The following is a 23,527-nucleotide window of genomic DNA, read 5'->3' as shown; positions in this document are numbered from 1 at the left end:
AGATCAGCAACAAATGAACCGCAGCAGTCCGGGCAGGAGAGGATGCGGGAAACGACCATTGTGATCGTAACGCGGGTGGACGCAGGTAGCGGCGGGTAGGGGGAATGCGTCAGAGACGGAGGAAACAAGTTTGGCTTAGGAGGGGATGTCTGGCTGCATGGGGAGGACAAAGGTGAAGATGACGCCGAGACTCATGACGTTGGACGAGAAGCTGACTATGGTTCCGTTGTTTCCGACAGGTGGAGACTGAAGCAGATGGTGGAATCTCGTTGTCAGATGCAGATAAACATCGCTTTTGTCTTCTCAAGTTTCAGATTTAGTTTGTTATCTCTTATCCAGTTCTGGAGGTCGCAGTAGCAGGTAGTGATGAAATTACAATTTGTTTTGGTAGACGACAAAAACATCTTTCCAATACAATTAAACTAATTACAAACAATTGTTTTCATATTGACTTCCATTGACTATTGGCAGTCCGTTCATCTATTAATAAACAAATATTTCTCTTTCTGATGAATTTTAAGAAAAATAGCTAGGAAGCAAGTGAATAAGCGATCGAGAGAAAGAAAGAGGTGCATAAAACATCTCGGACAGCCTTACAGACAGACGAGCGATGGGAGAAAGATATACGAAGGTGAGAGTGTGTGACCGAGAGAGAACAAGTTCGGATCAATCGCACGAGCGACGTCAGCATAGAAAACTCTGACAAGCGCTGTTATTTATTCAGTCCATGTTCCTCAAACACATTCAGACACGCCTGCTCTGCTCCTGCTCCCGGACTCACAATTTACAGGCCCGTCGACATCAAAGGCCAGGAAACCGCACGCACAACCTGAGAAGTAAAAACGAAGACAAAGTAGGACGCTAGGACCGGCGGCCTGCGGCACCAACTTGCCATCTGTGCCAGGCTGTCTGGAGCTTTTATGGTTCTTCCACCCCCGCCCCCGTCCCCACTCACACCCTCCTTCCCTCCAAGACTGGTCTCCCTGTGAAAAGGTGGTGAGGGCAGCCCTACTATCGTCACAGCCCTGTCAGCCCCTGGGCTACTTGGTCACCAGATTCTCGAGACTGGACCGCGTGCAGCAAGCGCCGCGCCGCGCCGGTCTTGCGTGGCTTCTTCTGATGAAGGCTGGTATTTCCCGCTTCCTTTTTATTTCTTCCCCTGCTCACTCTTCTCTTTTCCCATTTCCTCGTTTTTTTTTCCTCCCTTCCTTTCTGGGTTGGTTGACTTTAACCTGTTTTTTTCCCTGCTTCTGGTCCTCAAACAGTTGCTTGCTTGTCACAGGAAAAGTTGGGTGTCTTGGGTTCAGATCTCATTTCAGACACTCTTTTGTTTCCCTGTTTGCTGTGATATGGCATTAGTTGATGGCTCAGCTGTGAAAAACAATCCCATGATGTATTTTTCTTTCTTTCTCTTTTTTCCGATTCCGTGAAGCCCCACCTACCCCTAGTACAACTCTTTATTCACTTTTTTATTCCTCTTCCTAGACTGAGAATGAATACTCACTTTATCCACGGAAGACTGCAGCAGAACTTTATATTGCTGCTGTGTATTGCCTCTGGACCGTACACCACTTTACAATATTTGTGTTTGCACTTGGTCCTCTCCTTTTTACTGACTTTATATGCCCTTTAAAGGTGCTATCGCCGCGCTACTTACTTAGTTTTCACACGAAGTCCGTTGGTGGGTAATCGCTTTCGCTAGCTAACGTCTATCAGATTATCTCCCTTCTCTCCTCACTCCATTTCCGGTTCCTTCCTGCTCTTAATACAGTGTTCGATGTGTGTGTGTGTGCGCGCGCGAGTAAAGATGTGTTTAGCTTCTTTGTAAGCTTTAATTTTTTTATGTAAACCGTACAAACTGAGTCACTGGTCGATTTGGCCATTTAACCGATTCAACCACGCTCGATTCGAGTCGACTATGACCCTAAGTCAATTCGACCACTGAGTACAGAAGGTATTATTCCGTTTGATGACACATTCGTTGCTCGTTGCGTGTAAACAAAACTACAAACTTGTCACGTGATATACTTAGGTTAACCGCCATTGCTATCCACACACACACGCGAGGTATGAGAGCATGAATGACGTGCGTAGGTCAATCAAAAGCGATAAAGGAAATAAGATGAAACATTACTTATTTTGGGGCTGAACTATTGCATGTGGTTAAATCGAATATAGACAGAGGTTGAATCGTCACAGGGCTGTGGTGGAATCGACTATGGACTGTAGGGGTCGAATTGGCTAGGAGTCGTGGTCGATTCGACTCGTTCCTTGGTCGAGTCAGAAAATAGTTGAATCAACCGGTCCCCTTACTATGCTGCTCTTTACTGGACAAATAATAATAACAACATCAAGAATCCTGAGTAAATTAATTTTTACTTTCGGTAATTCAATCAATTTATAAATGTCTTACAAGTGTCTTCGCTTTTCTGCTTTACATTTTGTGTAGAGTGAGGGATTTCAAGCAAAACCTTCATGAAGAACTTCCCTCGTGTCCTTCCCCGTCTCTAACAACGCTGCCAACCGTTTTCGTTTGCGGTTATGTCGAATCTACTGAGTTAGGAAACCATAGAGCTGTGCTGTTCGCCGTCTATGACAAACTACACGCATGACTCGATGACCTTTCCCAAGCAGCCAACCAGCGGCGAACGCGTGACAGCCTGACCTTTTGCAAAACAGCCAGACAAGCGAGACAATCATGCAAGCAAACAGTGTATGGTGTTTCTCGTCAAACAATCCTCCCAACCCCACTCCCCGGGCCCGCCCCGCTCTTTCACACAAACGACGAGTTGCTCCACAATTTAATCAAATCACATGCCATCGCCATCACACTAGACAAACAAACGCTTCGTATTCGTATGTAACTATTAAAAAAAAAAAAAAAAAAAAAAGACAACCCAACCCCAATGGAATCCTTTTAAGCGTGACGGAACCGTGGTGGAGGCAAGCACTTACGTTTGATTGCGCCATTTGGGCAGTCCCTCCCGAGGTCTGTGCGTTTGAATATCATAAAATGGTGGATTTGTATGTGTCCTCCTCTCTCTATCTATTTTGTGTGTGTTGTGTAATTAGCCAATAGATTATGTGTTTAAAAAAAGTACCGAACAAAAGCTGTTTAAAAAAATTCACAGGGATTGAAGAAAAAGAGATGTTAGGAAGACTAGGGTGAGAGCGATTTAAGGAGAAAGTCGCACGTTGTGTGCCAGACTGACAAACACAACAACAACTACCATCCAACCGTCGACGGCAAATATCGGTTGCTTGCATTACGTCAAGCTGAACGGCGCAGAGCGTTCAGCAGACTCGTCACATCAGCAGCCCGAGGAACCCAAAATGGCTGCTGCGCAGCACGTCCCTCCTGCCACGAAAAGTGCAAAGATGCTTCGATAAGGAGATGGCTGAACGGAGGTAGAAAAGGTGACAGCAGAAGGTGAAGAAAGAGGGCAAAGCTGGAAGCAAGCTTGGATGGCAGCTGGAACACGAAGCACTAGAAAGTGCCAGCCCCCCAACTCGCCCACTGTTGTGTCGGCACGAGCAAGCCTCCCTGACCTAGTTGCAGCAGCAAAGGCCGCGGCGCCATCACTGGCGGCGTAGAGCGGCCCATCAAAGAAAAAAATCGATCAGCTCTGTGTTGGTGTCGCTCCTACACACGCCATCCGAGAACTTGTGCCAGGTCAGCATGTGTCATAGTTCTTTTTCCCCTTGGGGGGGCAGGCCGTGGGAAAATTCGAGAAATAATGTAGAAATGATAAAAAAAGATAAGACCCTAGTTTTGAGGGGAGAGTGACAGCCCCTGGCAGGGATGTGGGGGGGGGGGTGAGTGGGTTGGTGGTGGTGGTGATGGTGATGAGGGGGGTATACTTTATGGCTGCGGCTTGATGGAGCGCTATGCCCATCGACCCGTTTCCAGACCGAGAGTTCTGGGATCGATTGCAATGCATGCATGGCTATACCTGATGTAGAACGTTCCTGCACTTGTTATGTTGCTGCTGCTCGGTCACTGTGCGTGCATGTGCAGGCGCGTATATGTGTGTGTGTGTGAGAGAGAGAATTTGTAAGCAGCCAATGACACACCGCATCACACGGATTGAAAGCGATCTGATCGACACAATGCTGTTAATAAAGTGTACATGTTATATACTCTCTCCCTCAGTATCGATGTAATGTTTCTAAAGCAGCTGTAAACATTTATCAATCCGGTAACATGACACCGGTATAACTACAGATTACACGCTGGAGCGTCGTGCACAGAGGGTTGCTAATAGCAACAAGGGTTCATTTTCTATCATCTATAAGCAGTTCCTTCCTCTTTCTTTACTTCCCTTGTTCGTACCTTGCGGGTACCTAAAAGAGTGCAAGGGTAGGTACCAAAGCATCATGTGACAGTGACATGGGTCATCATCAGTAACGCAGTAGTGTGTCAGTAACTGTCAGTTACGATCTGTAGTTCTGTAGTATGTCAGTCAAGTTTATCATCTGTGTCGTCAACTGCATCATTTACATGCATCGGCTAAAGAGAGTTTATCAGTCATCAATCGTACTGCAGCAGGTGTGGTGGTGTTTCAGTTATTCAGTTACAGGTTTCATGTGTTGTGATGTAGTGTCATACCTATCATCTGTACTGTATCAGCCTGATGTGTGTCATCCTTGATAGCTGTTCAGTTAACCATCTACCGTACTGCTGTAGAGCTTCAGTATATGTATCCGATGTAGTGGTATAGTGCTTCAATCATATACATCAGATGTAGTGATAGAGTATTTCAGTTATATATATATACATCAGATGTAGTGGTATAGTGTTTCAGTTCTACGTATCGGATGTAGTGGTATGGTGTTTCAGTCACAGGTCTCATCTGTCGTGGTGCAGTGTGACAGTTACATGCATCATCTGTCGTTTGCTGTTTTGTGTCCGGCACATCCTTTAGATCAAATTGCTCTAAATATTTCGATTTCGATAAAGAGTTTGATCACTTATTTATCAAGCATCTACAGCTAGGTGTCAATAGCTTTCTATGTGCAAGGAAGTTATTTTCCAGCATTGAGTAGTCTCTGGCATTGCCCTCTTACTAAACTCTTACTTAGTAACTCTTACTAAATTTTGACACTGGTTGTAGAGGTGACGGACTCTAGTCATGACCATTTTGATAAAAAATATTTTTCAGTTGATTTTTGTTTTGAAAATAGTTACGAAAAAAGTTCGTGACAAAACACTACATCAAATGCGATGTGCGCGTCTCATTTTCAAGCAAAATCCCACTAATTTGGTGACAGCCGCATAAACACAAGTGAGAAAATACAGCCTCCTGCCGTGCAATGACAAATCGTGTTGTAGATGCACAGCTTTGTGTTCTAAAGGTTTTTGTTCTCAGTTGAACGCTGTCATAAAGGAGCCTGTGGGGGGAGAGGGGAGGGATAACTGACAAAACATTGTTTTGCATAATTTCCCTCATCCAGAGAACGCAGTGGTCCAGAGCTGAAGCATTGTGTACGCCCGATAACAAAGCCCCAGTCCCTGTGCACCTGTAGTAAAGCTGTGAGTGCAGGCCCTAGCCTCCCTAGTCCCCCCCTGTCCTCCCAGTGCAGCCAGTGTACACAGCACGTGCACTCGCATACACAGGCGCACAATACACGCACGCGCAAAATCAATGCGCGAGCACGCGCTTCTCTTCCACTGCGCAAGTGCAGGTTTTTTGAAGCATTCCCTTGAAACCGGAGCGATGTCTATAGATCAACAAACATGTTTGCAAAAAAATCTCTCCCACATTTCTGCATAATTATATTTGTTTTGGGGTTTCTTTGAAAGTCTCTCTTTGACTCACATCTAAACCAAACCCACACCCTCAACCCAGGAACATACTCGTTCCCCCACCCTAACGGTTCATAAATAAACTATAAAAACATTCAATATGTATTCAAAAAGATATATGCTTTTTCTCTCTTTGTTTCACACTCACGATCTATCCTGCTTCCTGTTAAAAAACCGGTTGTAGCATCTATTTGTGATAGACAAAAACGGAGGTGATAAGATATTCTGAAGGCAAGGTTCACAAGGTTTGTGTGCGACAGGTCTACATTGAAGACAAGACACCAGTCACTACGACCCTTGCCACTGAAAGCCTTCAAACCTAGGACGAGTTTTCATCATCACAGCTAATTGTATCTTAATATAAAACCAAGGCAAGAAAAGTGGTACCCACGGTTCATCCTTCTCTGGCATGGGGTTCAACATGGCCTCTTTGCTACGTTCTTGCTTATTTGTGCGGCTCTTCACGTCAGAGCTGAAAAAAGAACTGCAAACTGTGCACCAGCACCTACTGCGGCATCAACGACTTCCCGATGGTGTCCTACCGGACATACTAAAGACCCGCTATGGAGAAGACTACTACCAGTTCACTAAAAGTATATATTCCTACACTGCTCAAGGTTTTACAAAAATGCTTCAAAGTGACAGGCATGCATGGCGTGTGAAGACAGTCGATGAACAATTAATGTCTACACTCAGAGTTGAAATAACTGTGTCACGGCATCGGTAGGTTGCGTGTACAATAATAGTCACAGCAACATTTCTTCATTATTTTAACTGGCAATACTTGCAATCCTCATGTTCTAACGCTCAACGATTTGAACTTTAAATCGTACCACACTGAGGCTGTCAGCCTTATGCTAAGTGACAATGACTAATGACATGATACTAATGAGTTTTATTTTTATATTATTACTGGAAGTCATTTTTGTAAGTGTCATACCTGACATTTTTTCAAACCATAACATGTTTACATCCCTAGGTTGTTTCAAGTTAATGGAATCCGATAATCGCTTGTCTGGTGGAGTAATTTTGTTAAAAAAACATTATTCCACTTTGAGTGGAATTTGATATTAGGATTGTTTTATCTGTGTTGAATGATCTTATTCAGACAAAGAACTATGTTCTATGTCGTTCTGACTCACCATATTACAAATAAACTGACATTTTCAGTGGTATCATTATGCTTGAAGATAGCATATCATGATAGATTATAGTATATTGCCGAATATTAGTTTTTTTGCAGCAATTAGTCTAATAGAAAGAATATTTAGTTAATTTCGAATGAAGAAATGCCAAGAAATCACTTAGAAGAAGATTTTTGACCTTCATCAACTGGATCAGTGCTAGATTATCTTACATAGCAAAGAGAAAAGAATATAAAACATTTCTTTAGAAAAACAAATGAAACTACAAAATACAAGTACTTAATGCTTTGAAAGACAATATGTGTTTCTATGTTTGGGTATAGATTATGCATGAACCATAACTCTGCAGAACGAACATTATCTGCCCTTCGGAATAGGCAAAATTTTGTTGGATAACTCAGTAAGTCAACGGCGCTAGTTATGTTCGTTGCTAGTTAATTCAGGTCTTTATTTCATTCGGTATCTTGATTGTAGTTTTTCTCCCAGTCAGTTTTGAAAGCTAGTAATCCAAAGTTTGAAAGATCAGCTTATTAAAGAATGGAAACACATGTATGCAAATAATATCTTCCTTACTTACCTTATCCTTAGAAAACTACTTAATACTCCTTAGAGCTCACTTATAAAAGGTTAAGCTGCCATAAATCTGTTCAACAATAAGAAATAGTTATATACCTAGAGATTTAGGAATATGTCTGCTATGTAATCAAATGATGTAGGTGATGAATGTCATTGTATCTTATTGTGTACTCAACTTTTCTTAACTGTTTAGCGTAAAGGCCTACTTCCAGGGTATTTTGTGTCCCACATGAATACATTCAAATTTTCTTAGCAAATATATTTGCCTTGTGGTGTCACTGTATAAGTAACTCTGAACCTCTTTGTACTTTTAGTATGATGTAACTGTTTTATGATAAGAATGTCGTGTTCATTTACTATATTGTTACCATTACAGTTGTAAAATGTACTGCGGATATAGCATTGTTACTTAGTGATATATCTCTGCTCTGTGTGTCTTATTGTTCATGATTACACATTCCCCGACCTTAGCCAAATAAAAAAGAAATGAAATGAAAATGATCTAAAATTATTTTAGGATACCCTCGAGTCTTTTCAACAAAAACCCCATTGCTAGTAGCTCTATAGTCCAAGAAACCTGGCATAGTCATTTTACAAAGATGTTTACTTTCTTGGCTAATTCAATCAACTTAAGTCTTGATAATGTTAATGTTACACACGTGGATGATGATGGTGGCCTAGAATGAAATAATCCTGTTACTATGGAAGAAGTCATGCGGGTGGTCCAATCACTGAGGAATAACAAAGCAGCAGGGAGTACGGGCTGATTGGGGAACTTTCTAAGCAGTCTCTAACTACCATCTCTCCTCTTGTTGGTCTCCGTTCCCGTTGACTATTTAATCAGGGAGAATTTTCTGATTCATGGACTGATGCCCTTATACAGCCCTTGTTAAAGTAGGTTGATGTTAACCAGCCATACAACTACCGCGGCATTTCTCTTAAGATTCTGCAGTAAAATTTACAGTTCTATTCTCTATACACATATTAATGACTGGATTGATATTACAATATAGCAGATAAAGAATAACTGATTACAGTTTTTTTTAAAAATCATTGCACGGTCTATCACGTTTACCTTAAAGCCACTCGCATAAAAGCAATTGGTCAGGCACAAAACTATATATATATATAGAGAGAAATTACATTTATTTAAAAAAAATCTTTGTATCTGTCACAAGAAAAAAACTATGGCACGTACTTCAAAAGAATAGTACTCATGGAAAGATGCATAGAGCCACCAAAGACATGTATGAAGTTATTAAGGCTAGATGGTAAGAGTTGGGGAATTTCAACCGAGAGCTTCAACTGTCTCAGAGGTCTTAAACAAGGAGATTTTGTCGCCTCAACTTGTGAAATTAGTCAAAAAGCTTTTGCCACCTGTTTGCTGACGATATCACACTAGTGCTGATACGATAGTGGGTTTTGAAAGTCAAATGAAGGCTTTGTGTCAAGTTGCTAAATGCTTGGATCTGAGGTAAATATGTACAAATCTAGCGTTGTTGGTTTCTATAAATGGTTTTATTGCAAAAAAAAAAAAAAAGGTTTTGTGATGGTAAACAACATGAGATCGTTTATGTACAGATAGCTTGCTATAATTATGTCCACCCCTTATGTCTACACATGCTCTCAAGGACCTTGTCTCTGCAACTGTTTGGTGATGTAAATATCATTAGAATATTGTAGTATCCTAATTATTGCACCTCAGCTTTGTTTTTTTTTTAATTAACTGACTTGCAAGTACAACCTGTTTCCTCGTGTAATCATGTATCAGGGGGAAAATACATATACACAGGGCATGCGCGTTCATGCACCTATTTGCACCGAACATTGATTTGAAACGAGCATGAGTTAATTAATACTCGTATAGATAGTTTGATATTTTAACATGCATTTTCAACCAATAACTGGTTTATTACCTTACTTACTCAGGCAACCGGGTGCAAATGTCACTTTTCTCAATGTGTTTGTGCTACTCGCTTCTTTCATTTGCCAAAGTTTATCTTCACTTCCAGGGATGACCATCTTGTCAATTCAACAACACGCTTTTTCTGCGACGGATGTCCACTCATCAGTGTGCCTTTATTTCTAGGGCTGACTAGGCAGTCCATTTGTCAGCGTGCCTTCCATTCTATAGCTGAATAGAGTCTACATTCATCAGTGTTTGTCTTTACTTTCAGGACTGTCTTCAATTCCAGGACTGACTAGGCTGTCAAGGAAAATGTGCCAAAGAACTAGTCACCCATTTATCAATGCACCTTCAAATTCTATGGCCGACTGGGTTGTTCATTCATTAAAGTGCTTTCATTTCTAGAGATGACTAGGTTTCTCTATCTCCCATTGTTTGTCTTCACAACTGTGATCATGCGCCCGAGACATTTTTTTCCTTTACCTGAACGCTAATTCGCTGAGAATAAAGTACTTTTTTCCAGCACTTTGAGGGTTAGTTTTGGCTAGGAGAAACAATTCTAGAACCACAAGTCGTAACGGCTACAATACGTAATTGTGAATTTTTTCTCTGTCGTTTATTTTCTCTTGAGTTGTGACCTGCTGAATTCGCCACCAAAGGCGTGAAAGCTGCTCCAAGTTCTACGGTCAGGGGTCATCAAAGTTTTGTGCCTGTAAGTACCACCAGCCTAAGATGATCCCAGGGTTGTGTAACGTGAGAGTTTTTACACCACGTAGTCAACGTTGTCCAGCTCCTGCGCTCAAACTGTTGGTTCTTCTGTGACTCTGCTGCAGGCCAGTGAACACGTTCGCGGATGTCGGAATTTCAGCTCGTTTTCCACGTGCCAGGCAGTTTCCTTGACAACCGTGAAAGAAAATGAAGGTGGCAGATATATTTCGCGGATAGAATATCGGACATCGCGTCCCATGCTCACAACGAGTGTGACGTCATTGTCCCGTCTTTTCCGGACATCTTGAAATGTTGAGAGAAATGTTAAGCGAGACACGGGCGACCTCGTAGTATATGTAACGTTTACATGTAATGTTTACATAGTCTACTCGAAGGGTTTACACACAGTAATTACAGTTTCAATGCCATGATCAACAGCTACTGACAACACAAAGTTATGTAAACCTTCCCAAGTTAAAATTTCTACTGGACTTCATTTGTTGGATCAGTTAATCCTCGAAGTTTTCAAACTTAGCCTTAAGAACTGCGTTCTTTATAAATACCTACAGTAGCTGGTAATTTTCTCATTATTCCTTCATATCTTTCTTGCTGACTGCCTGGAGAAGATAAGTAATTTTTCTTGTTCGTCTTCTTCTTTTCCTGACGCACTTAACAGAATGGCATCCAGGTAATGACTTACTGAGAGAAGCTGCGCAGATGGTCTGAAGGAAGGGTGCGCAAGGTCTACATTAAAGAGATAACACTAATAACTACAGCCCTTGCCAGTGAAAATTAGCTTTCAAACCAAGGGCTCACTTTCAGCAGCACAGGCAATTTTATTATAATTTAAAACCAAGACAAGAAAAGTGGTACCCACGGTTCGTCCTTCTCTGGCATGGGGTTCAACTTGGCCTCTTTGTTGCGTTCTTGCTGATTTGCGCCGCTCTTTACCGCAAGGCTGAAAAAACCCCAAGAAGACAATAATCGTGTGTACAATAATTGATGTTCACGCTTTATCCATTCCCACAACATGAAATATAACAAACTGCGGGATGCCCCGTGTAAACGTGAGCCTTGTCTGTTAGAGCTTTTCTATTTTTTCTACCAGTCGGTTAGTCAGTCACCCTGTCAGTCAGGCAGTTACCTAGTCACCCCAAACAGTCAATCAATTGCATTGTCATCCAATCCGTCCATCAGTTACTTATCTTCCCTGCAATCAGTCTGTCAATCATTCGTGAAGTCGAACTATGACAGGTATAAAGTAACTCATTTGTCGAGTCATCCACCCAGTCAGTTAATCAGTAAGTTATCTAATCACTCTCATAGTCGGTCTGTCAGTCAATTGATCACCTAATCTGTCACTCACTCACTAACGTGTTTCTCATAACATCTGTGTAATGCTATGGTATTTATATGGTGATGGCGAGCAGATGGCTGGTGGTGATCAAAGGAATCGTAGATTGAACCTATGGTATAACCAGTATTGTCATCACTTTAGAATACATAATTAGTGATCACAGCTGAAAGTGTTGTGTAGGTGTGTGTGTGCTTGAGTTTCCAGGTCTGAGGATGTGTGTCATCAATGTTTATTATTATTACTACTACTATGACGACGAAAAAAGGGCATATCAATGAACTTTAACATATCTTTACTGCAAGATGAGCAATATTGTAACAAACTTTGCTGTTCTTTGTGCTACTTTGGTCCAAGATTATCTTGATAAGTTAACAAAAATATTTATGGAGGGCACTAAACTTCCTTTTCGGCTCTGTGTGTCGAGAGCAGATATTTCTATCATCACAGAAGATATTTAATTTGGGTGCATTGTTTGGTTGGCTTATAGTAGAAGAAAGCATCCACCTTAAAGTTATTTCACACTATGGCAGCAAGGGAGGGGGAGGACACCGGAGTACCTGGAAAACCTCCGACGCTCACCTCAGCGAACAGGTGTCACACACAGGGAATGTCACGAGACGTGATCTGAACCTCTCACTGCATTGGTGACAAGAAAGTGTTTGAACCTCCAAACAACCGGATTCTATTTACAGCTTTAGATGACCTTAATTAAAGGAACAACTGTGCTGTGCATGTTCTAGAAAATTTTCACCAATTTTATCCTGAAAAAACTAGAAAATTAGTCACCTGCACCGTCCGAACATGCTACTTGATGTTTGTAGCTTCTTTTTAGCACAGGATCCATCCACCAGAATGTTATGTAAAATAAAAAATAATATGGCCACTCCAGCTACAATATTTTTGAGTAAAACCTGAAGTATATTAACCATAACAACGTGTAGATCAGCTGAACATCGATTCATGCACGCACATACGTTTCCACACAGACACACAAAGAAAAGTAATAAACAAATGCAAAACGAAATTATAAGAATACAACAACTAACTATATTACAAAATATGCTTACCAGCTTAATAATATCGCTGTCATCGAAACTAGTTACTCTACCTTCGGGGAACAAAAAGTTAGTTAATGAAGCACAAATACATAGGCTATACACCAATATCAAACATGTAGCAAATTAATAAACGCACCACTCATTAAAACATTAAATAAGTAAAAAAAAAAGTGAATTAACTTTATCTTCTATCTCCTTCAAACTTCTGTTGAAGCCCCAAACTTCGAAAACTGACATTTTAAACATGCTTTTGTCTATCAGCTTATTGTGTAAACAACAGGCAGCGGACTTGAAACAGTAAAGTCAAAGAAGATTTGGTTAAATGTATCGAATATTTTTAGGGGAGCTTTGAAGTTAACGTATTCCAAATTTCATTTGAGAAAATCATTGAGACAGACTGTAAAGATGGAGTAGATTGCAGGTTCTGCCCGCCACACTTACTGATCACACATGATGAAGACACGTCTGCAGCGATAGGAACAACAACTTGCTCTCACTCGACCGTCATTCTCTTCCCCTGTGACGCAAGAGAGCGGTGACGCCACTAATAAAATATGACGCAAGAGAGCGGTGACGCGACTAATACAATATGACGTATTTTGACATTTTACTGACCTTGTACAAGCTACAGCACTTTTGTAATCTGGGAAAAAACCCAACTACAATGCCATTAATTGCCCTTTGATATTGCGCATTAATTAGAAGCAAAGTAGATCACTAATCTGTATTTAATACCAGACTGTCAGAAACTTTCTAAATGATTTAGCATCTTATTCTGTGTCATATGTTTTCTTTTATCGAGGATTGCATCTTTTCTTTACGAATGCAACTCACGCAGACGACGCTATTTTTAGAAATACCACCTTTCGTCACTTCCTGTTTTCTTGACAAATCGATTAAGAGAAAAATATAGTATATTTCCCGTGCCTTTCGTCATAAAAAGTTTTTGTGATACTTCATGCTCTATTTCCAGAGATTTTCGCTAAGCGCTCGTGTTGTCCTTTCAGGAAAGGAAAAAGAGAATATTATGGGAGCACGAATATGAACTATAACGCTTGTGAGAAATAGGATCCTGCAGAACCGAGAAACTGGCGAGAAGAGACGAGCGAGACGAATGTTTCTTGTGCGCATGCGTGCTGAGTGACGTTGTGCCTAGATGTCAAGTCTCACGTGTTAGCTTTTACCACGGATAGTCGAGTTATCAGAGCGCTGGCATCCAAACTGTGAGGGGCGTAAGTTCGATACCCGAGTAGCGCAGTAAATATTAACAGTGAAAAAAGCTGTCGAAAATGGGTACCTGACTCCTTAGAGGGTTGGGGAAGGTAAGGTTGAAAGAGAGAGAGGAGATGGGCACCGAACTCACGTAAATCTAGCCCCGAAAAAAAAGTGAGATCTCTAACAACTCCACTGCTTAACAATCTGAATAGGTTAAGGGACTAACTTTACCGTTACTTATTCAGTGCAGTTGTTGACGTATACTTCCCACTCTACAAAACTAAATACACATTCGGGACACGAAATGCTCATGGCTGCACGAACACATTATAACCAACGACATGCTTTAAATTGCAGGGCGGTTAGTGGCTCGGGTCCAGCTGTCGCCACACCTTCCATCGCAAAGCCATGTTCAGGCAGTATCAATGACATATCTGGGTAGATAAAAGGACTAGCCCAGAATTGGACGATAAAATCGTTTAAATACAGTGTTTACGTGCTTAACTTTACATCTTAGAGAGCACTCATTGCCCCTGGAAACTGTCCGTTAAATTAACTTTTGTGCTTCTTGTGCGCATGCGTGCTCAGTGACGTTGTGCCGTCTCGATGTCAAGACCGATGAAGTCTCACGCGTTAGCCGTTACCGTCTCTGTTCGTACTGGCGTGCTGTGTTGTCTAATGATAGTAATTAACCTATCCTAAAATATTGAGAATCAATCAATACCACGGTAAGGAGGAGAAGTGTGATGGTGGGCCAGCATCTGCCGCCCCCTGCACGTCGTTGGGATGAAGCTGTCCTCGGCAACACGGATTTCGTGTGGTTTGCGTGCAGCTGACGTGTGATTACTGTAGTCAGCTATCAAATATTTGCAGGTAGACAGGATGAAGTCTAAGGATGCATGACTTATCTTGGTTTGTTACACTTTTTTCAGATTCTTGGGATAATCACCTTTTTGGGGGGATTGGAGCACTTGCGCTTCGTTTATGATTAAAATGAAAACTTCAGGACAGTATTTCAGCAGCGGGATATTTAACGTATGTTACATACATTATTTTTAAATGTTCATTGTAGCAATGCTTCTAAACTTTCGTTGACCCTCTAACATTCCAGTTTCAGTTTTATTCTTTTCATAGTGTCAGTCTGCACTTCTTCACGAAGTCTGAAAATACAGCATAAATAGTACAGACTTCACAGCAGGACGGAGGGAACTTATGAAGATCTAAATATAATAAAAGACTATGAAAGAAAAACCACGATGGGTTTCGTTTAAATCATCGATAAAATCTTCTTATATCGAGGCTAAAGCCGGTTAACGGTCACACCAATGTGGGATGAAGAGGGAAGAAATATTAAAAAAAAAAAAGAAACAAAACGAGAGAAAAAAATATAGATGAAGTCAGGGAGAACTTTAGGATGGCCTCAGTGATGCAGGAGTCGAATATCCTATTATTATTATCATCATCATCATTATCATTAATTTGATTGAGAGCTCCGTCACCAGCTACAATCACGATCCCCCTGAACAAAGACCTCAGCACCAAACGAAGGTTCCTACAGAGATCAGTAATCAAACTGGTTACTACAGTGCTTTCCAGAAAAGCGAGAGCAAAATCACCACCCCTAGCTTCATCACGGAGTTCACCATCACAAATACTGAACGCATCAAAATATTCGGGGGAAAAAAAAAAGAGGCGCGTGCACACACACACACATACACACACACTTGTATCAACATGCAGGCATCGCTACACAATAATTATACAAACACTTATTGTACCCCGTGACACTCAAACGTGTATATATATATATCTGACAAGCACTCCTTTGGTGTTCCACTGTCTCATTTTCCCCACTAAGGCACAGATCACACATGAACAGTTCCAGGGGGATGAAGCGACTAACATATCAAAGGGTTTAACTCTTGCATGGAAGAGCAACCAGCTTAGTGTCTCTCTTTAATCCATCTTTATTCGTTCAACTGAAAATTTGCTTTAGCAGATATGCTCTACCTGGTCACCTGGCAGAGAATACCTTTCTGGCAAGATGACTGAAGTACTGGCATATTTATTTATTTAAATGCTTGGTAGAGGCGGATAACCTAGTGGATAACCCAAAGTCGTGCAGACTAATCGTCATACACAGCAGCGTCAGGTCACGTGAGTAGTTCACTTGTTTATTTAATGTTTTCCTCTAATACAACTGTCTTCCATGCAGAATTGTGTGGCAGTGCAGCAGCTGAGCTTTGTTGACAGAAGGCTACAACCGGACCACTCTCTCGCTGCTGGAAATGTTTACCATTCATGCAGCTGACACACTGCATGAGTCTTCTCTAAAACTTTGTTTCAGACTGTTTGTTTGTTTGTTTTTATTTCTGAGTGAGAAAAGTAAAAAGTGTCACCTTTCGGTCGTTTGTCATTGCGAATGACGTCAGACAAGTATACTCCCCACCCCCACACACACACTGCCACCTACCATCTATCATGCCCAGTCCCAGAGTTCATTTCACGAAGAGCTTTTAAAACTGAGGTTGTTGGCTCGACCAAAACGGATAATATGTATTTAGGAGAGATACAGCAGTCGTTGTATGGGGTTCTCAAAATATATATATATTGATATATTGGCACACCCACACCCAACCAACGCACCTACGCACATCCTGTATCAAATCTCGATCGTACTAAAACTTTGTGATAAGAAAAGTCGAAATTTATGGGGCTTACGAAGGGGGGATGGAGGAGAGTGTTTATTTATGCCCACGCAGGTTCGTCTAGAGGACGGTGAGCAGATAGAAGAAGGATAGAAGAGATGGATAGACTGATGGATTGAAATACAAACTATACACCATCTGGAATTGACCATATCAGCACAGTTTTTGTTTTGGTAGCGGAAACTCTTGAATAATTTCAAAAAGATGTAAGATATATTAACATTACACCTGTCACACATGTTGAGATATGTACAGTCGTAAGATGTCACACCCGTTTCAGATGTATAAACGGATACAAAGCAACAAGATATACATACAGACACACAGCACTAAGATATATAAACACATACGGATACTATCTTACCAGGTACACATCTTCACGGATGTCAAAACACGTACACAGTTGTAAGATACGTCAAAAGACACACAGCTGCAAGGTGTGTCAAAGGATATGCAGCTGTAAGATGTAAACTGATATCCAGCTGTAAAATGTTTCAAAAGACACAGCCTCTAGCTTCACAAGGGCAGACAACTTAAAGCCTCTTGTAAAGGGTTGTCTCCTCTAAGCATTGGTGTACTTTATATGTATATACATATATGTTTTTACAAGGGAAACAACATTTAGCGACCTGTAAACTGTCACGTAGAGACGTTAGAACTAGTTTTGTCTAGTCTAGAAAAATCCGGGCCCAGAAAAAACAGAAACAAACTCTTTAGTGCAAAGAAGACAAGGTCTTGAGCAGCTGTACTGTGTTGTAGTGTTATTGTCGGGAAACTGTCGTGAATTCGACACAATATTTACATCTCTTGATGAAGAAGAAGAAAACTGCTCTCAAGACTCAATTACAATTGTCTATCAACGTTGATGACAGAATCCCCTTTGTGTGTCTACGTGGAACCAGCATACCAACCACGTGCAGCCAATCAAAACAAATAGAAATTGTTATTGAATATTCTGACAGCTCCTAGCTTGTAGTGCACATAATTCGAAATCAAAAATTGGTCACATGTCCAAGAATTCTCACATCTTTAGAAAGTGAAGGGAGATAATAGCGCCACTTCCCACCTTCATGCATGACACACACACACACACGTATTAGGAAACAGACTTACACAATCACTCTAAACCCATAAAAGAGATCGCACAGGCAAATAAACAATTACACCAAAGGAGACTTACTATCCCTTCCTCCTTTTAACCCTTTCCTACTTTCTCAGAATTGAGCAATGCGCGGAACTGTTCCAGACACGGACTCAGTGAAATATTTATTAAACACCTACACAGGCAGTAAAACCTTTGTTGCCACCTGATATCAGATTTGCACCTGGAGACCACAGGGTACTTGCAGCACAGAAGGACCTCACGGCATAGTTTGGAGGCAATGCCTCATCCCTATAGAAGCAAGGTAAGGTCACGGGGTCGTTGTTCATTCAGCCTCCACCTGGTTTCGTGAGGGAGGAGGGAAGGGAGGAGTTTTACAGCACTAAAGGTGTTATCAGACAGAGTTACTGATCGATACCAACACCTGATAGATGTCAGCAGCGTCGTCAGGCTTGCCTCTCTGATACTCAAAATCAAAGCACTAGCTTTAGTCAGTGTGTGTTAGATGTATTCTAGTCATTCTACCTGTTTGTCATGTATCGTGTGTTGGTTTATGTGTACTCATCATGCACATACTTGCGAGCTCTCTATTCCTTTGAGCTTATTTTAACCCGAAAAGAAAGACAAGCCAACTTATGTCTACTAAACTCAGCGTTTAAAATGGAAGTATCTGACGTCATCCACCGTTTAAAGAGCCACTATCTGACATCCATTACAATATAAAGATATCTCACACCTTTCACCTTTCCACTCTCTCACATTACTCGTCATTTAAAATAGCTGTTGTCTCTCCCCACTCACCATTTAAAGAGCCAGTGTTTGGTTCCTTGTGGCGGCCGACTGTTGCCGGACGTCATGGAGGTGTGTGACGCCAGTGCCAGGGCCAGGGTCGCTGTTTGACCTTACGCACTCGGAGCACTCTCGACCACACCGAGAGCAAGAGAAGAAGGAGAAGCAGAGGAGACGAAGCCACTCTCCAGGGACGGCGAGGGTGAACGCAGCAAAGCACGAGGATCGATGACGTACCGGAAGCTGGCGAATGACGTCCTCGCGCCTGACAACGACGATGATCGGGATGATGCACACCTTTTCGTGTATATGCGTGTGTGTATGTTCGCGCGGGTGGGTGGGCGGGCGTGTGTATGCACACGTGTCCCCAACAAAAGAGCTCGTTGACACAAGAAATAGAAAGTACAATCACAAAAATGTCGCTAACCTGATATCTGGGTCACTGCCACCAACACTAAGTATGCATTCCTCCTTTCGTTGAGAAGAAACACACAAACACAGTCTCCAGCTCTCACATAAACACACACCAATCAATATGACAGTGCTCCTTCAGCTACAATTCTTGGCGGCGGCAGGCCAGAGTGGAGGAGGAAGACGAAGCATCCGTTCTTGGATACCAATCTGTAGCAAAACCAGGTCAACGACTCAAACATCCAGTGATGAAGGGTGAACTCAGCCTGGCAGGACACTTCCCTCCGCGTTCCTTCTTGTTTATCCAGAACCCCAAGTGACGTATAGCCTCTCGATCGTTCGACCTTATTCTTCGGGAAGAGCTATTCGGAAAAATGGAGGATACAGACCTAGCCTGAAGAGGACATGACACTTCCTGCAGCTCTCATCCACTGCCACGGAGTGACAGTTGCGTGTCGTCAGCCACAGCCAGAGCCTGTCGCCTCGGCTGGTGCGAGGAGTCGCCGTGTACACAGGATGAAGAAACCGGGTGGCAAGGGAGAGCATGGATGCCGCTGAGCCCTGCGGCTAGTCGTTGGCCGGTTGCTGTGACGACAGAGCTCAGGCCAAAGCCAGGCAGCTACTTGCTGGACATCCGCCACACAAGACAGAAGAGAAAGAGGAAAAAAAAAAAGCTGGACCGTCTTTTGTCCACAAAGAGGTCGCCACAGTCGACGAAGACGAAGGAATAACAATCCTTTGCCTGCCTACTGCCTTGGATGGCTAGGAAATCGACTACTCATCAACATAGCCCTCGCCTCCCCTCTTCCCTCTCTCTCTATGTACGTCGTTCGTTCGCTCGCTCTTCTCGCATCCGCCTCTTCTCACAGCTGCTCTCTCTCTCTCACTCGCGCGCGCGCACGTGTTGTCTCACACCAGCTTGCCTTCATTATTCAACGCTGGCAGTAGGCAAGGGGACGTCATCCTAGTCTGTTTTCGCGACAAGCGGTCAATAATCTGTCTTGCCGCGTTGCAGAAAGCCTGCACATTAGAAATAATGTCATCATCTTTTCTGCCAGGCGAGCGGCTAGCAGTACCAAGTGGATTGAGGTCACAGGTTCCACTTGGACATCCAACCCTCTCCCCGCTCCTCCCAATTGTCATCACCAAAAAAATTGTCGCGGTCCCTTGTCAGACCGTTGGGGTATTTTTCTCTCTAACCCTGGAAGTAGCTGTTCGCAGCTGTTGCTGGCGTCACAACGAGGCCTCATATGTTTTCCCATCTAAGCCCTCGCAGACGTCATTCACTGACCGAGCGCCAAAGTTGAGCCAGCCATTTTCTTAATGATGTCACATAAACTGTCGGCACATGGCCTTGACCTTGTTTATCTGCTGGCAGTCGGAGAGAACTCGGGCTTGTTTGTGGTGGGTCGTGAAATTTTAAGGACATACACACAAACACAAACACAAACACAAAACGACCCAAAACAATTATCAACAGAATGGCGTGTTTTTGCTTTCCTCAATGGATTTTAGTAGTCAGAACATTGATGTATACATATATCTATATACGTGATGTCACACGATGTGCTCAGTCTCCTGGAACTACTGCCGAGATGTTGCTCATGTTGCAAACACTAGAACAGGTACTCAGATGATCAGATGTTGAAAAGCAGATTGTCGTTTGTCTAGTGTCATACAGAAAAACAAACAAGTTATGTTTAAATGACAATAATTGTAACAACTGTTTTTTGGCACAGTCAGGTTCTGCTTTAATTTAAGCAAGTTTGCGAGGTCACCAAGAATTAAAAAATCTAAGGCACCAACGAGAACAAATAGGTTTCGCTGTCAAACCCCACGAGATGTACAAAGCGGTTTTGAAAACATGTTTTTCATAAACATAATTTGAATATCGTAAATGTTTGAATCTTGTGTTTGTTATGCCTGGTGGACAATCGTGTTGTGAAGAATCCTGCAAGAAGGACAGCTACGAAAATTAAAAATATTCCTGAAAAGTGCACGGTGCAAGGCTTAGCAGTGCATGTTGTAAATCACAAAAAGACAAGAAAAACGGAAAAAAGTTTTCTCAAACATCACACGGCGATCAAGTGCCACGATAGGGTTGCCATTCTTTTCTGGAAAAACGTGTTTCACGACACAGTGGAGTGAGACACACTGAACACAAACTACAATGATTGCCGAGGCCAATGTTGATGGTTACACAGACTACACTGATAATACTGACATAAAATTCATACCAAGTGTGGCAAGGCCTTTAGTGTCCTTAGACTATTGGCTGAACATGTCGCTAAAGTGCACAACAATTCAGGCTCAGTGATGTCAAGTCAGATGTGAGCAGCTGGAGATGGTTTTATTAAATTATTATGCTGCATCCACCCACATCAAAAATACACCTTTTTCTATCTGTTTGTCTCACACAGACCGAAAAAGGCAGAAATACAAATGGAGCTAGGGATGGGTCTTTATGGAAGGAACTGTTTATGAAGAATAAAAGACCGGAACAGAGATAAAACCAGAAACGCAAATGACTTCGTGTGAGGTGAGAGGTAAGGGGTGAGAGGTGAGACGCAAACTGAGTGCGTATGAACCGAAAATTCCGAGCGGATGTGGAAGGAGGTGATGATGGCAGCATGGAATAAATAGAGCAGTCAGAACCCTGCAAACCACCTGCCCTAATTTCTGTGTGTAGAATCCGAAAAACAGGTCAGAGATGCGGAAATGTTTGCCCTGGCAAACTGCCTGATAATTCGGTGCCCGACATAGAAACAACCCAAAACCCAGGTGCTCAGTGCAAAACACTTGCCTGTGTCAGTCTTCAGGTTCCACCTTAAAATGCAATCAGGCTTTTAACCAGGCTTTAGCATATACATACAAAATAATATTTTATGTCTACAGTTTTACGGGTGCTTCTTTCTTTGGTATAAACACCAACCTATTCAAAAAATCTACATACATGTGTAGACGAGGAAGAACGTTTACCTGACCTTCTCAAATTGGTCACCATGAGTAAATATTTTCATTACAAAATAGGAGAGATAGTGGCAAACCATACATGTTCAAAAATATATTAATAATATTAAAGGAAAATAATTACAACAAACTGAAGGTTTAGCTGGAACATAAGTCATTAATCCAAACTTTTAAAGCAAGAAGATTATCCATGTCAAAGACAATAATTATAGTAAAATATCAAGTCCCCATTAACGGTTATAACTCGCAAACTCAAAACCCATAAAATCTATCCCTAAGGTAGGGTGTGAGACCAAAATAAATGTGAAATTAATTGACAGAGAGAGAAATATAGTGGCCAAAGGTAAGTAAAAGTGTAGGATACATTATTGGAACACAAGGGATCTGGCAATCAGTACAGTACAGTACACCACCACTACACCACACAGACCACCATTGCGGACTCGGCCTTCTGGACTATAAGAGGAAGGAACAACAACTTTTGGAAGAGGACATCAGCAGCAGCAACCAATACTTGCGGTATCAAGGAGCAATGACCCCCATTCATACCTACCCTGATCCCCTTCCCTCCTCTGTCCAAGCACCTGACTACCCATGTGTAAAGAAATGGCATACCCTACAGATTGCAGCCCTAACCCATTTGAAAAGCATACATTAAAAACAATTCTAAGAAGTGTGCTTGAACATGCCAAAAAAAAAATTGTTTGGGAATCAGGATTCCCTTTTGCCAGTTGTGTCTGTGCTGCTGATGTCGTGTGTTTAGAGGAGGCGGCGCGCGCATGAATGAAATCGCCAATCCCTGGGGTCGTGCGCAGATGATAGCAAGAGAGACAGAGACGTCATGGCGAAGATGTGAAGGAACTGGTCCACAGATCGCATTAGCCAATCATCACGCAGCCAGCCACTTCCGCTCGCGCATGGCTGATAGGCGCAGAATAACCTCGGTGGCAAAATATGACCTAATTACTATAGGAAAAGATCCGATTGGTTCAATCCGGATCTTCCTCTCTCTTTCTCTTGCTACTCCCTCTGTACCTTTTTTTTTTCAACCTCCCTTAAGACGATGATTTGGTATTTGTCCTGTCGTCCGTGTTTAAGCTATCGTCATTCATCATTATCTCAGTGCATGGCGGAAGAGAGGAGATGTAGACTGTGCAGGAGGCCCACTGAACATGTCACCACAGGAGGCGCGCGTGCTTTAGTGACGTCATACTTGCTTGTTGGATAGATACCCCCACCCCATTATTCCCTCCCCCTGACTACCCCAGACTGGGCTCGGCATGTTCCCAACGCTTTTTGACTGTAGTTCGTTAACGACTTAGTTCCGTCAGGGTACTGAGCCCTTAAGTCTGTAACGGCTTTTCTGCGGGCCTGGATGCACAAAGTTCTTCATGAAATTCTGTTCATCAGACACCCGGGTAGTGTCACGACTTTGATCTCCAATTGTAAAAATAAAAACCGGTAGTTACCTTATGTTTACAATACTCCATCTGTGTTCTGCTGTCTGCGGGTGTATCTGTCTTTATTAACGACAAACACAGGTTTCGTCCCCTCTCCTGAATAAACTAACAATCATTACTATCACATTTGATAAGGAATGAAGGAAGAGCAGGAATAAAAAAAAAAATGAAGACTACTGGTCTTGAGTTCTCTAAGAGGATTTTGCTGGCCATCTGTAAACATATGCCGTCTGCCAAACATGACCTGTGTGTCATCGTCTATTATTTAATAGGGAGGTGCAAAGCTGGTCCCCCTCCCTCAGCCCAGTTGCTCGTC

At 42.3% G+C, this 23,527-nt stretch overlaps 1 protein-coding gene across 4 annotated transcripts in view; it reads right to left on the bottom strand.

The window, feature by feature from the left end:
- LOC112573377 (regulator of G-protein signaling 19-like) overlaps window positions 1–23,527 on the bottom strand; it is a 112,051-nt gene that overhangs the window by 43,070 nt on the left and 45,454 nt on the right. For 3 of the 4 annotated variants that reach the window (XM_025253678.1, XM_025253679.1, XM_025253676.1), the window contains 2 exons: window positions 11,019–11,099; window positions 6,198–6,278 (listed from right to left, as the gene is read on the bottom strand). In XM_025253678.1, the coding sequence (XP_025109463.1) occupies window positions 6,198–6,278; window positions 11,019–11,099 (162 nt within the window). Of the gene's footprint in view, window positions 1–6,197; window positions 6,279–11,018; window positions 11,100–18,382; window positions 19,595–23,527 lie in introns of those variants that run through there. The other variant, XM_025253681.1, reaches the window with a different exon arrangement.

This window comes from Pomacea canaliculata, linkage group LG10 (assembly GCF_003073045.1).
Source record: "Pomacea canaliculata isolate SZHN2017 linkage group LG10, ASM307304v1, whole genome shotgun sequence".
NCBI lineage: Eukaryota > Metazoa > Mollusca > Gastropoda > Architaenioglossa > Ampullariidae > Pomacea > Pomacea canaliculata.
Note: the sequence above shows the minus strand (reverse complement) of the source record. Positions and strands in the feature narration are given on the sequence as shown.